Source organism: Cebidichthys violaceus, unplaced genomic scaffold, assembly GCF_023349555.1.
Source record: "Cebidichthys violaceus isolate CVI_PGR_0920_01 unplaced genomic scaffold, fCebVio1.0.p SCAF_19, whole genome shotgun sequence".
Taxonomy (NCBI): Eukaryota; Metazoa; Chordata; class Actinopteri; order Perciformes; family Stichaeidae; genus Cebidichthys; species Cebidichthys violaceus.
Window position 1 is genome coordinate 3,217,982 of NW_027176361.1, and position 13,597 is coordinate 3,231,578.

Below are 13,597 nucleotides of genomic sequence, written 5' to 3' on the forward strand. Positions count from 1 at the left end.
CAGAGTAAGGCTTGGCTTTCCCAAGCTTTGTGCTAAGCTAAGCTAACTAGCTCTTGGCAGTCGCTTCATATTTTCCTTTTTCTCTCCATCAGCAGAAAGAGAATGAGCGTATTTTGAATCAAGCGATTCCTTTAAATATAAAATAAGTTGTAGAGATGTCACCTTAAGTCTTGCTAGTCTGCTACCTAGCTAGTAGCATTGCAATGAGGTAATGTTGCTGCTCCCCAAAACTGGCCACTTTATGGTTATTAAGGCTCGGTGTCATTTAAATAATAACCAGTATCAATACCAGTACCTTTTAAAGTGACACAACACCAATAGAGCACTCATTTGATACCCAAATCCATACAAATTGTGTTGTTTTTCCTTCTACATCTGGGTAAAAAAGAGTCGAATGCATGAATGTCCTCATGCATTTGAATGGATGAGTTTTGATGCATATTGGTACTTGGTTATTTCGGTCTTTACCTGTGCAGGTAAAGTTGCAGTAAAGTTGACGTGCAAAGTGGGTCTTCGTCTGGTGGCAATTAGCAAAAATGCGAGAAACTGAAAACGTGCATAAAAAACATAAGAACCTCCGTCTCTGCCTTTCTCTTTCTTGATCCAGTAAACGTATTGTTTTTACATCTTCATTGAAAATATAGTTTCACAAATTAAAATAAATCAGTGTGACGCTGACTTCCCCTCCCCCCGCTCTGATGAAAAGTTATGACTCTGCAGCTCCACCATGCGCTCTCTTTGTCTCTCCTCTCATTAACTTAACTGTGACTGTGCCTCTCTCCTCTAAACATCTCTGCAGTCAATTATCTTTTCTTCTTTTGTAATTATTAATAAGTGCCGGCGCAGAGATTTAATTACCTGAAGGATATCCGAGTTGAAACTGATGGTTTGACAATTTTTTAAAGATGCTCTTTGCAGTCTGAGGCTGTAAATACTCTTTCAACAACCAGTCTTTTGAGGCTGATGTAAAGACGCAAATTGCCCAATTAAGCTGCACGCAGTGAACTTTATTTTGCCGTTATGTAACGCTTACGAGCCTCTGAATACTTGTACAAAGGAGTACAAGAAGAAGAAAACATTAATGTACATCTAGCGTGGCTCACCCTACATTGGAATAAGCAGGGATGGAAATAATTCATATTTCTCGGACGCTGCACCTTTTCCCAGTCAGCCGTCGTCCTCCAGCGACTGTCTCCACAAACCCCACCCAGTCCAGTCCGCCCCCCCCCCCCGCGTCCCTTTAATGGCGCTCCATCTGTGCGCTCCATTTGGAGGCCTCGTGGCTTAGCGGCCGTCACTGATGACAATGAGAGAACATCTCAGTCCATACTCCTGTGTACGTCGCCTGCCACCCGGGGACACAAAGACGGGTGTTTTATTTAATTTATTTATTTTATTCTGAATAGTGTCACAATGACTCGCTGGGGCACTTTCTGCACACAGGACAGTAGTAGTAGTAATAGCCAATATCAGAAGAGTAAAAGTATTTAAGATTACTGTTGTGGTAGTAGTAGTTAGTAGTAATTTGATCAAAGAGTACACTCTATATCCAGGGTTTGATTGTTTTGGATTATTATTAAATTACTTCTTTTTTTTTTGTGTGCATTTTTAAGTTTTATTTTGCGAGTCTATTGTTTCCCAATTAATTTCAAGAAGTTCACAGGAAATCACTGGAATTGATTTGGTGATGATTACACGGAAAAGTGAGACAATGTTCAAATTTGCACACTCAGAATTAGTCGTTTCCAGTGTAATACTTAAGATTGGATTGGCGGACTCCACCGCCGACAATGAAAACTACTGTACAGAAAGGTAATTGCAGAATTTAAATGCATTGAATGCCAAATGCAGAAAATAATTAATAGCAAAATAGTGTCAAACACGGGGTTTCATTCCATGACTTTATAACTTCAAGTCAGAACAATGTGAAATGTGTCTAACGTACCATTTAACATACATCAGGACATTTTCATTTCCATATAATTAAACCCAAATTCTTTCCAGAAAACTGGACGGAAGTAATGGAACCGCAAAAAGAAGAATTATACAATTTTCATACAAAAACCATTCAGTGCTTTTCTTTGTTTTACTTCTGTTACTTCATTCTTCTTATTCCTGCTTTTCTTTCCCTTATTTGTCAGTTATATATTCCACATAACAGTAGCTCGGCATCTCGTCTTTATGCTCTTCTAATAGATTCAGTTTTTCCTGCTTTGTCCTTTTGTTTCCTTTCTACTACGAATCGGGATAATTCATTTAATCCAACCATACCATGTGCAGGGTGTTTATTCAAAGTCGGTGTGTTTTGTGGTGGAAGAAAGAACCGAAGATTAACGGTACATTCACTTGTGTTGTTGTTGTTGTTGTTCCCGGTGTGTGTGTGTGTGTGTGTGTGTGTGTGTGTGTGTGTGTGTCTGTGTGTGTGTGTAGCAGCCACTGTGGTTTCAGGAGGCTTTAGTTTTTGATCTGAAATGTTTCACAAACGTCTCTTTATTTTCTCTCCCTCCCTCTTTCTCTGTAGGCAGATGGATGACGCTGATCCCTCGCTCCGGAGGTGTGGAGTGACAGATGACCGAGGGATTGATACGGCGGGAGAGGGAGAGAAAGGGAGAGGTAACGTCGGAAAGGGTCGCCGCCGCCGGTAATGGAAAACAGCTGCAAAGGTCGGGCCCATCGATCGGGAGGCGAGAAGAAGTAAGTGACCAGATTTACTGATACTGGGATGTCTCTCTCCCTCTCTCTCTCTCCCTCTCTCTCTCTCTCTCTCTCTCTCTCTCTCCCTCTCTCTCTCCCTCTCTCTCTCTCTCTCTCTCCCTCTCTCTCTCTCTCTCTCTCTCTCTCTCTCTCTCTCTCTCTCGCTCTCTCTCTCTCTTCCTCTTTTGTAAAACACTCACATGTTGTACAGTGTGCAACACCTACAGAGATCAAAGTGCTCAATATTTCAGACTAAAGGAGCTTCTGAGTTGCACTTTCAATGCAGCACAGCAACTTTGTGTAGAGGCTTTATTGTGCCATTCCTCACAGTATTGTTGTCTGAGCTTTGAACCGTGTGGCTGAAGAAGATGTGCCTCTGCAGTATTGTGCAGTGACTGAACACATTCATCTCTGATTTAAATTCCTCTTATGTGTTGGCTCTTTGTAGGAAATAGCCTCCCCTATGCACTTGGAAGTGTTGCATTTTACTTTTCATGCAGGCGAAACCGCTGTTTGTTTGGAACAGAATTAAAAATGGACAGTTAGCGTGAGTGCTAGCTGTCACCCCGCTACCTGCAAGGTGAGGCTCACATAAAGATGGCGACAGAGAAAGGCATCGTTTAGGCCTGTTTTTAGTAGCCTTGTTAGCTGGCTGGGCTAATACTGAAGGTAGTCAGTGGAGAAGAACAAACACTGTAAAACCTGCAGCAAGAAAAATGCTTGAGTTCAGTTTGTAAATCAAGCTGCAGTGTTTTCTGTTTCGGCAAAGCAGCACCTTTCCTCTCTGATTCAGATTGAATCAATGGAAAACTACAGAATCAGTGATTATTAAGGGCGATAATAGCTTACGCCTGTTGCATTTTACGCTGCATAAATTGCATTTTACGCTGCATAAGTTAGCCTAGTAGCTAGCAGACTTTCCTGACGCATTGCTCTTCTAATCTTACTGTGCTCGGTTCAAGTCACTGCATCTCCCGACTGGGTTGATAACACCGCGGTTGGATTTCAGCGTACATGTTGTGTGTTTTCAGCTGAGCATTAGCTGGAACGGAGCAGCTAATATTGGTAGCGAGAGCGGACTGACGAGTGTTCAAAGCTCCGCAACAAGTATGTTAAACTCCCCCACATCTGGGATATGATATGAAGAAACAAACTGCTAACGCCACCAAAAAACATTGCTTCACATAGTATTATACAGCTTATATTACAAAAACAAATCAGTAATGAAACCAACAAGAAGTACTAGAACTGTCTGAGTGCAGATCTCCGCCAGGTGTGTGTGCAAACGACCATTGCTTTAATGTGTGATCGAATGAATACAACCCACAATTGGCTAGCGCCCTGGCCTGTAATGCATTGTAAATATACACTTAATTCAAACTCTGAAACGAGCGGCGATGTACGCAGACGATCGTCTTGAAGTCGTCGTATAAGACATGTCATACAATCTCAAACCAGACCCACCAAGCCGTCTGCTGAGTTGCGGCGAGGTACGACGACGGCAGTTCTGCTAGCTGTTAGCCAAACGCCGGTCGCCGTTGCACTCAGCTGTGTTATCACTAGCGTCCCCTGCAGGCTGGGTGGGCCGGTTAAGAGTGGTGAGCGAGGAGTCAGCAGGCAGTCAATGGTCGTACAAAACAAGACATAAAAGAGGATTTGAGAAAGTGAGTGGCACCGCAGCCACGAGAGGACGCAGATTAGCCGTGGACGGACACAAAGGTGCACTCACTCACTCGCTCACTCACTCACTCACTCAGTCACTCACTCACTCACGGAGGTGCCTGATCCTCCTGGCGTAATAATTCAAGTTTCAAAATAAGCACGTGTGAGTAGTGAAATTGAGAAAGAGATACAAAAAGTGTTTTTAATAATACACCAACGTTCATAGCTGGCGGTGTGTTTACGGATACAAAACACAAACCCTTGAATGTTAAGCTGCATAGCACACACACACACACACACACACACACACACACACACACACACACACACACTCACACAAAAAGAAAAATTAACAGTAAGGGTTGTTTCCTCTTTCACCCGACACCCTCCACTGTTTTATCTCGCCGAGGCAGAGATGGCTTAAACAAACATTAGCGCGGCAGCAATTTGCTCCGGCGGTGAAAAAAAAGCAAAGCGGCGGCGGCAGCGGCGGCGACATCTGTGCTTTAACTAGACTTCTGCTGCGGGATCCTTTCCTGGAGATGTAATTCTCTATCTCTCTCTCTCTCTCTCTCTGTCTCTCTCTCTCTCGCTCTCTATCCTTGACGGTCGCAGCACCAATTATAATCAACCGACGATGTGATTGGCCGGCCGAGACTCGCGTGCCGGGTCTGTAATCTGTGGTTGGAGCCGAGTGAACTGTGTGTTTTCATGCCGGCTTTCAAGCACTTATGATTAAAAAGGAAAACGATAATTATTGTTAGAATAACAATGCGGAGGGGCCACATTTTCCTCTCCTCTCAATCGCTTTTTCTTTGTCTCTACAATCCATCCCCCCCCCCCCCCCCCCCCCCCCCTCTCTGTGATGTACTGCTGGTTTATCAGACCGGTTAAATGACTCGCCTGCAGTGCTGTTTAGTTTCCTGTGAACTAAGCTGATACTCTTCCTTCAGAGGAGACGATAGGAAGCAGCTTGTCTATTACACACCGAGCGTTGCAGAGGTGATGAACACACATTCATATATATACGCACACACACACACACACACACACACACACACACACACATCCTCATTGTCTGTTTTCTTATGTTTCTAGCCATTTGTTTACAACGTCATTAACGGCTTTTATGTTTAACACCGCCGCACTGCTCGTATGTTTTATTGATTTCATGCTGCACAAAAGTTCTCCCAGCGTAGACACGGCCAAGATGAATAACCGGCTAAAGATGTATCGACGCTGCGCTTCCCGTTTCTAAAAAGATTTATCCGATCGCCGTTTCGGACGGAGCTGAAGCGCAGTGAGAAGCTGTGGCAGAAAGAGAGGCTCCTCACAACTTTAAAGTAGTTGCTGGAGTTCCATCATGATTGATTGAAAATGTGCCTTTTGATTTGGACTAAGATGAAACAGCACAAGGTCCGCTTAACGTGGCTGTTCTCAAAGTCACTTCAAGAATGAACCCCCACGCTCAAATAGCTACATCTGGGTTTACCGGTAGACTCGAGGGTGATGATTGTTTCCCGGAAGAAAAGATGGAGCCATTGTTATCCTCTTACAGTGCTGTTACATCTTCCTCATTGGAATATTAGGGTGGATGGTTGGATGTGAGACGTGACAAACATTGACAATTGGTTCACAGAACATCATCGATCAGTCAATGTTGGTTTCTTAAGACCTAAACACGTCTCTGATCTTAACCACGTGGTTTAATTTGCTTAAACTTTGCCAGACGTTGCAGTAGTAGTTTCGTCATTTTGGGAATTTCACTTTATTTCTGATAGTTAGATGACAAGACGGAATGCACTCACATTCGTGTGTGGAGTTAGAGCCAGGAGCTAATTAGCTTAGCTTAGCTTAGCCTAGCTTAGGTTAGCATGAAGACTGAAGGGGGAAACGGCTAAACTGTCTCCAAAGATAAAGAATAAATCTAAAGGCATTTACACAATGGAGGGGGGGGGGGGGGGTCTGACAACACGGAGTCTGAACCAGAACTTTATTAATCCTTTTATTAAACGATCTTGGCAAAGGCAGCGCAGACCGGATCCACATCCTTCCATTCTTACCCTTTCACAATAAAAGCCCGAGACTTATACACCGTATCTGTGTACCGGAGGGAACTCAAATTCACTCAGAGCATTTCACTGGACTGTCAGACGCTGCTTTTGGTCAATAGGACCCTTGGTTGTTACAAAATTCTGCCGGAAACAATATTTTCGATTGACAAATATTCACAGCCAAGAAATTGGATTTTATTTATTCGTCTCAGCCAACTAATTAAAAATGTTAAATCTTAGTTTGTTGGATAACATACAAAGATACATGTAAAATATGACACTATGTGGTTTTACCGGGAGTTATGCATACTTTATTTTCTAGTCTCTCTAGTCTCTAGTCTCTTTTATTAGATTTACTTGACATGCTAGAAGGTTATTAGGAATGAAGGTTTTGAATGACTCAAATGAATGATGTTGAACAATGAGTTATAACTCCTTTGAGTGTGTGTTGTAGTCCTGTACGGTTTGAATAATGCGATGTCTGTTGTGCAAACGAGCAGATGGCAGAGGAACGCAAGGAACGTCTCCCAACCGTCTTCCCTACGTGGTTTAATAATAAAATTAAATGAAGAACTTGAAGAGAACAAGATGAACCGCAGATGGCCACAATATGTTTCCGTAACTGATTCTTCACAAACAACAGCTGGTCGACGGTGACGCCGCGGCGAAGTCTTCGACATCTCGGCGCAGATTGTGAACGGCTTCCAAAATGTCACAAACTGTGACAAACCGAAGCTCGTAGGTCAGAAAACAGTCATGCAGCTCATTCCTGCGAAGGTTTTTACGGGTCGTTTCGGGGGAAGAGGTCGCAAATTTATTTTGTTGTCCTTTAGGTGTGATGACTAACAATCTATCTGCCCACACACACACACACACACACACACACACACACACACACATGAATAATCAGAATTATTGATTATGTTTGCACACGATCACACCGAGACAATGAACGCAGTCACTTACTCAAGACGAAGACAACACACCTATACAACAGATTCCTATTAAACAGAACAAATGTTAACACACAGACTGAAAAAATGCAAAGCAGGAGTTTTATCATTCTGCTTATAGCGACGAGTAAAACACACACACACACACACACACACACACACACACACACACACACACACACACACACACTCAGAGTGCCTATTGTGCTCTGCTTGATATTATTGTAGACTCGCCGCCCACGAAACTATCTCAGCTTGAGGCCCGGGTCCGTCTGGAGATGTGCAGGCGTTTTATCTCGAACGCACACACACACACACACACACACACACACACACACACGGACACGGACACGAAAGAGAAAGGAAAACGCGTTCCCCTTTTCATTCTTAAACACATGCCCACACATTCTTAAAAACTGTCTTATTGATTTTCACAGACCTTCACGCTCTGTCTTACATGCAACGACATATGTGCGCGCACACACACACACACACACACACACACACACACACACACACACACACACACACACACAGTTTACTCAGACCCCTCCACATGTCCTTGTAGACATTTATTAGGTGCTAAATCACTAACCCGCTGAGAGCGAAGGGTAAATAGAGAGGACAGCCAGTACTTTTGCACACACACACACACACACACACACACACACACACACACACACACACACACACACTCTGCAATGTGAGGGTGTAAACATCCAAGCTTCCGTTTCATTTAATCACCGTCAGTTTGTTTTAAATGTCATCATTCATTCATTTATTAGGGGTGCAGACAATATCATAAATTAGTCCAGTAAAGTAAGAACCGCTGTGAGGAAGGAGGAAGCAAAGAAGGATGGAGGAAGGATGGAGGAAGGATGGAGCGGTCGCGTTGATGGGAGACGGAATGCAGGAAAAGTAGGAAGGGAAGAGGCAAGGTGGTTAGGGAGTAGGATGGAATAGAAAACACAATAAACGTGTGAAAAGATCCAAATAAGAAACAAAGGAAGGATGGAAAAATATAAGGAATGACTTAAAAGAATATGGGCTAATGCTCTCTAACAAACACAGGTGCTAACTAGCCTTCTTTTATTCCAGGGGTTTCATCAATAACACACTGAGTGGGTTCCACCAAGAACCTCTTTATGTACCAAGGCTTTCATCTGGAACCTACTCATATTCCAAGAGTTTCATCTAGATCCCTTCAAAGGAGGCTGATGTGGTGCAGCGCAATCCACAACAATCATGGTTTACAATCACAGTTTTGGGGGTTTTTTTGGGCTGGGAGGATCTTTTAACAAAGAACCCTTGGAAAAATGTTCAAAAAAGGGGTTCTTCAAAATCAAAAGGTTCTGGGTAGAACCTCAACCCTTCAGGAAGAACCCTTTTGGAAACCTTTATTTATATTTACATTGTTTGGTAAATGGAAGGACGAAAGGTTTGAAATGTTAAAACAGTACTGAAGATGAAAGAGAAAGATTTGATTGATTAATAAATTGTCATTTTTTTGTTGGTTCCTTCACAGATCAACCTGATCCTCAATTCTGACCTGAAAGAAGAAACTTGCAACACCTTGGACATAATCGACCACAGCAGAAAGATCTACAGCTAAATGCATCAAAACTGATTGATACTCACCTGCAAACTAACCAGTAGAGATCCGGCGTCTGGAGCAGACAGCAGCTATGGATATGTGTAAACCAATTTTCAGATCCAAATTAGAAACCCTCAAACTCTCAGCTCCATCAAGAGGTGGATGTGACTGATCCGCCACAAAGCAACGCGGGACATTTTGGCTCGGCGAACACCTTGAGAACTCCTTGCCAATGATTTATTGGCAAGAAATGGGAGATTCAAAGCTCAGGGAACAATTTGAGGCTGTTTGCAGCTAGCGAGACTTCTTTGGAAAACCGTATAAACAAAAGAAACACTTGTAGCTGGGATCTTCCAATCCCCTTTCCCCTCTTCCCTGTTGCTCCCCATCCCCAAAGTTGTTTCCTCCCTGATTTTACCCCATCCCCCAGATCCTTCTTAATGGTGTAATGTTGTTATTGAGAATCCATTTTGGAAGACTGACTTCAAAACTCTTCAAATAAGTTTGAATCAATGCTGACCGCGTTTCTCTCTCCACCTTCTTCTTCCCTCTGCTGGTGAGGAAGGTGAATAAAAACCAGGGGAGGCCTTCCCCTTTTAAACTTCCTATCGGGTAAGGGTCTGTCTTTGGGATGAGTGGCCCAGAAAGGACTCTTCTTGGCGGGTTCAGCACCACCACTTCTTCCCTGGAGGTTGGTGGTCGGATGGCTTGGCCGAGCATAAACCCCCTGGACCTCAACCAAACCCTGCCGTGGGGGATAGGGTTTGGAGGCAGCGGCGGAGGCGCGGCAGCCATGAGCGCCGGTCTGGACAATTTCACCCGGGAGTCTTTCACCAGGGCGGTGATGAAGGATAAGAACTGGCCGGCGCTGCTCATACTGGTCATCATCGCGCTGACGATCGGCGGCAACATCCTGGTGATCCTGGCGGTGTCGCTGGAGAAGAAGCTCCAAAACGCCACCAACTTCTTCCTGAGGTCGCTGGCCGTGGCGGACATGCTCGTAGGCATCCTGGTCATGCCGATCTCCCTCATCAACATCCTCTATGGTGAGTTTTTACTGCTAGAAGACTTGCGCACATGCAGCACGCAACAGACATTAAACGCTTCATAACAGATAACGCTGTTGCTCCTTGTAAACCTTTATCTTTTTCTTGCTCACAATCCCACATTTCTCTGGATGTTCTACATAAATATGTTTTTTTGTGTGACTGACCCTTTTAAATTAGTCCTTTCCAGCTGGAAAGTCAAAGAAAAGGTGCAAAAATGTCTGCAATCAATGTCAAACATAAGAACAATTTTTACGGTTTCTTACTGTAATCATACATATTTATAAATGCCCGTTACTTAAACATTCTTCTGCAGATTTCTACCTCTGATCTCGGGCACCCACCCACTCACCAGCTGCACCTCACTGTGACATGCGTCCTGTCATTATTTCAAAAACATTTTTCGCTGCAATTGTTGAAATGAGTATTACTTCTCCGAGACATTTGCTCGCTGTTAATATTGCGAGTGATTCCGGAGCCTGGAGGATGCCAACTTGATAATTGCAATATCATACCCGCGATCAACTGCTGTTCCTGCTTACAATATCCCCGCCAGGATTCAGCACGAACGCCCACCTTAGCCTAATAGGATGTCGGGTAGGCTGCCTATTGAATTTCTTTTCCAATGTTGAGTAAAAATATTTGATAAAAAGAGAGGCTGTCTCCCTGTATCATTTCAGCCGAGGTCTCTGCATTAACTCCACAGCGGAGAGGTACATGTCTTGCTGTGTACCTGTAAATGTCACCGTTACTGAGGGGCTGATAGTAGGAGATCTTTTGCAGAGCTGTAGATGAACTCAAGCTGGCCTTTTGCAGTTTGTTCAGTGGCCCACGTGGTCAATGCCCACATTTTTGCATGATCAAAAGTACTTTTAATATTTTGCATTAAAGTTTTGAAGTTAAGTCCTCGGGGAGTCCAGTAGTTCACCACAACCAGGCCTTTGATTTTGTGAAATTTTGGTTTGTTTTTGGACACATCTGATCAGAGGACACAAAATCTGATACATCACCTTTTAAAGTTGTTATGGCTGACGTGCAGGTTGCGCCTTTTTACTCATGCAACAACATTTTGAGTCATGTTTCTGGCCTCCTGATCCAATATTCACTTTCCTTTTACCTCCGGTTTGGTCTCCAACCAAGGAAGGAAATGTCTTTTACTGCTCGATGCATGTTGTGACACTAGATGTGTCGATGTGTCTCTCTGGAGTTGGGTCTTGGGCGGATAGTGTCGAGCGGGTGCAACGGCAAACGACGTCAATGAGGGTGAATTTAAAGCATTAAAGGGTTTTAAAACTGCAATGTCAGGCGAAAATTCTCTGTTGGTTTGTCACTAAACGCTCTCCCTTTGCACATAGTAATTTGACTCATTATTATTATAAAAATAATAACTGTAGCTTTAAGAGGTCAACTAAACCTGGTCCAAACAATATTCTATAACTAGGACAATAACGTCAACATGCATCCAAAGTTATTTCGATTATAGCCACTTTAAGCAAACGTTTAAAAGAGAAAATATCTGCACGGGAATCTGGGTTAAATGCTTTTGTTATAGATGTGAGAAATTTTGTTGATTTTCTGCCACCAGTGTGGTTAATCAGATCCAGCATCTGTCTAAATTCTTTGGAACTGCGCACTAATCTGGTCAGATGACAGCAGTGACGAGCCAAATGTTGACGTAGCGTTTGTCATGACAAGGCCAACAAATTTGGAGAAAAAAAAAAGCTGCTCTTGCTCGGTTGGCGCTGAATGATTTGTGATTTTTTTTGTGAGCCGTCGCCTCGGTTATTAGCCGGTGTCACGCGTGGTCATTTTGTATCTGTCTGAGAAAACTTTTTATTAATTAACTTGAGTTCGGGTGCAAATAGCGATCGCATATATGAACCTGTCTGGGAGGAAAAGTATGTGCCGGTTTACCGATGTGACAGCACCGACGGACGGGTCCAGAAAAGGTCAACATAGTTTGTTTTTTTATCTTGACAGGCCAAACATGTATTAAATTTGGGGAGTTTTTGTGCTCTTTACTTTGTTTACACCTGTCAGGATTTCCATGTATTTTGTCTTTTTTAAGCTTCCCAACACACAACCGTTCATCTGATCGACTACCCACTTGGCAGGATGTGTTGATCAGGACCCAAGGAAGCGGGTCATAAACGCTGCATTCTCTCTAGTGTCCACCAGGGGGCGACTCCTCTGGTTGTATAGAAGTCTAGTCTAAAATGACTCTACTTCTCTCTTGATTTATTCCCTCAGTAAACATTGTAAACATGAGTTTATGGTCTCAATCTCTAGTTTACAGTCTTCTTCAATACAGCATGATGTTCATTTAGTACATTATGCTCCATTTAGAGTCACACAGACCATAAAGCAGGGGATAGTTTAGGGGCGGGGCTAACTGTGATCGCCAGGTCTCTACTAGAGCCGTATACGGCGTCTCTACGTCACTCCTCCGCTGTCCAAATATGGTCACTTCCTGTTCACTGGTTGCAAAAAAAAACAAGATGGCGACAGCCAAGATGCCAAACTCGAGGTCTATGGGAGCATCATGGGAACGTTTTTGGAGCTTGACCCATAACAAGTGATTAAAAAGTCAGGATGTCTCTCATGGGTCTCCCAAGATTCATGGAAGTCTCCGTGGATCTGCACAAACCTTCATCAAACCCCCCCGGCAGTTTTTTTTGTATCCTCGGCACGACTTGGCCAAACTATTACTATATTAATGTCTCCGCTTCGTCGCTGGAGTCCCTCGGGAATACAAAGCAGGGCGGCGAAAAGGTTGATTAGCGCTTAATGGAGCGCGTACGGTCAATGGACACACTCGGCCGCTCACTCTGTGTCTTGTCTGTTGTCTGGAGCTGCTGCCGCTGATTGTCCACCGCGGGAATCAATGTTTCACACAAACACCAACAATATTCATCTTGCACACATAAAAGCAGAGACAGGCAGACAGACAGACAGGCAGACAGACAGGCAGACAGCGTGTCATTCATAGACAGACCTACAAAAGAACATCATTCCCCTTGCAAACACATATCCCACAGAGCTCTGGATCTATATACTTGCAGTGTCATCCATCAGACTCGACTGCATTGATCCCCAAGGCTGGCTGAGTGATGGACCAGACACACACACACACACACACACACAGAATGTTCTCATACCATTTAACTTTATAATGATTATGATGATGATGGCAATCATGATAAAAGATGATGTGAATTGTAATTTAGCGACTTTATCTCTATATACACACACACTCACACACAGTTTTTGGCAAATGTTTGAGTTTCTTTAATTGGAATTAGAAGAATGATGACTGAACACACACACACACACACACACACACACACACTATTTATACCGTCCCAGCATAAAGCAATGTTGAGGTAAAAGTTGTTTGGACGGGAAAGCATTATTCTAATCGTCTCGATCAGATCACGCCCGTCCTTGTCGTCGCAGATGTCACATTTCCGGCCCGTCCTCCGTTAAAATGTCCCCGCGCTCCGTCCTGCGTTGCATGTCAAATGGTTGAAAATGTCCGCAGGAGTCGGAGACAAACAAATGTCCTGCAAAAGACGAACCTCGCTACGCCGTCTT

General features: G+C 43.6%; 1 protein-coding gene across 7 annotated transcripts in view; it reads left to right on the top strand.

Annotated features, from left to right (window-relative positions):
- The window catches only part of htr2cl1 (5-hydroxytryptamine (serotonin) receptor 2C, G protein-coupled-like 1), a 96,069-nt gene that overhangs the window by 64,475 nt on the left and 17,997 nt on the right, over positions 1 to 13,597 (top strand). For 6 of the 7 annotated variants that reach the window (XM_068713243.1, XM_068713249.1, XM_068713247.1 and 3 more), the window contains 2 exons: positions 2,522 to 2,694; positions 8,889 to 10,003. In XM_068713243.1, coding sequence (XP_068569344.1) covers positions 9,589 to 10,003 — 415 coding nt within the window. In that variant the 5' untranslated portion in view covers positions 2,522 to 2,694; positions 8,889 to 9,588. The remainder of the gene's footprint in view (positions 1 to 2,521; positions 2,695 to 8,888; positions 10,004 to 13,597) is intronic. The other variant, XM_068713248.1, reaches the window with a different exon arrangement.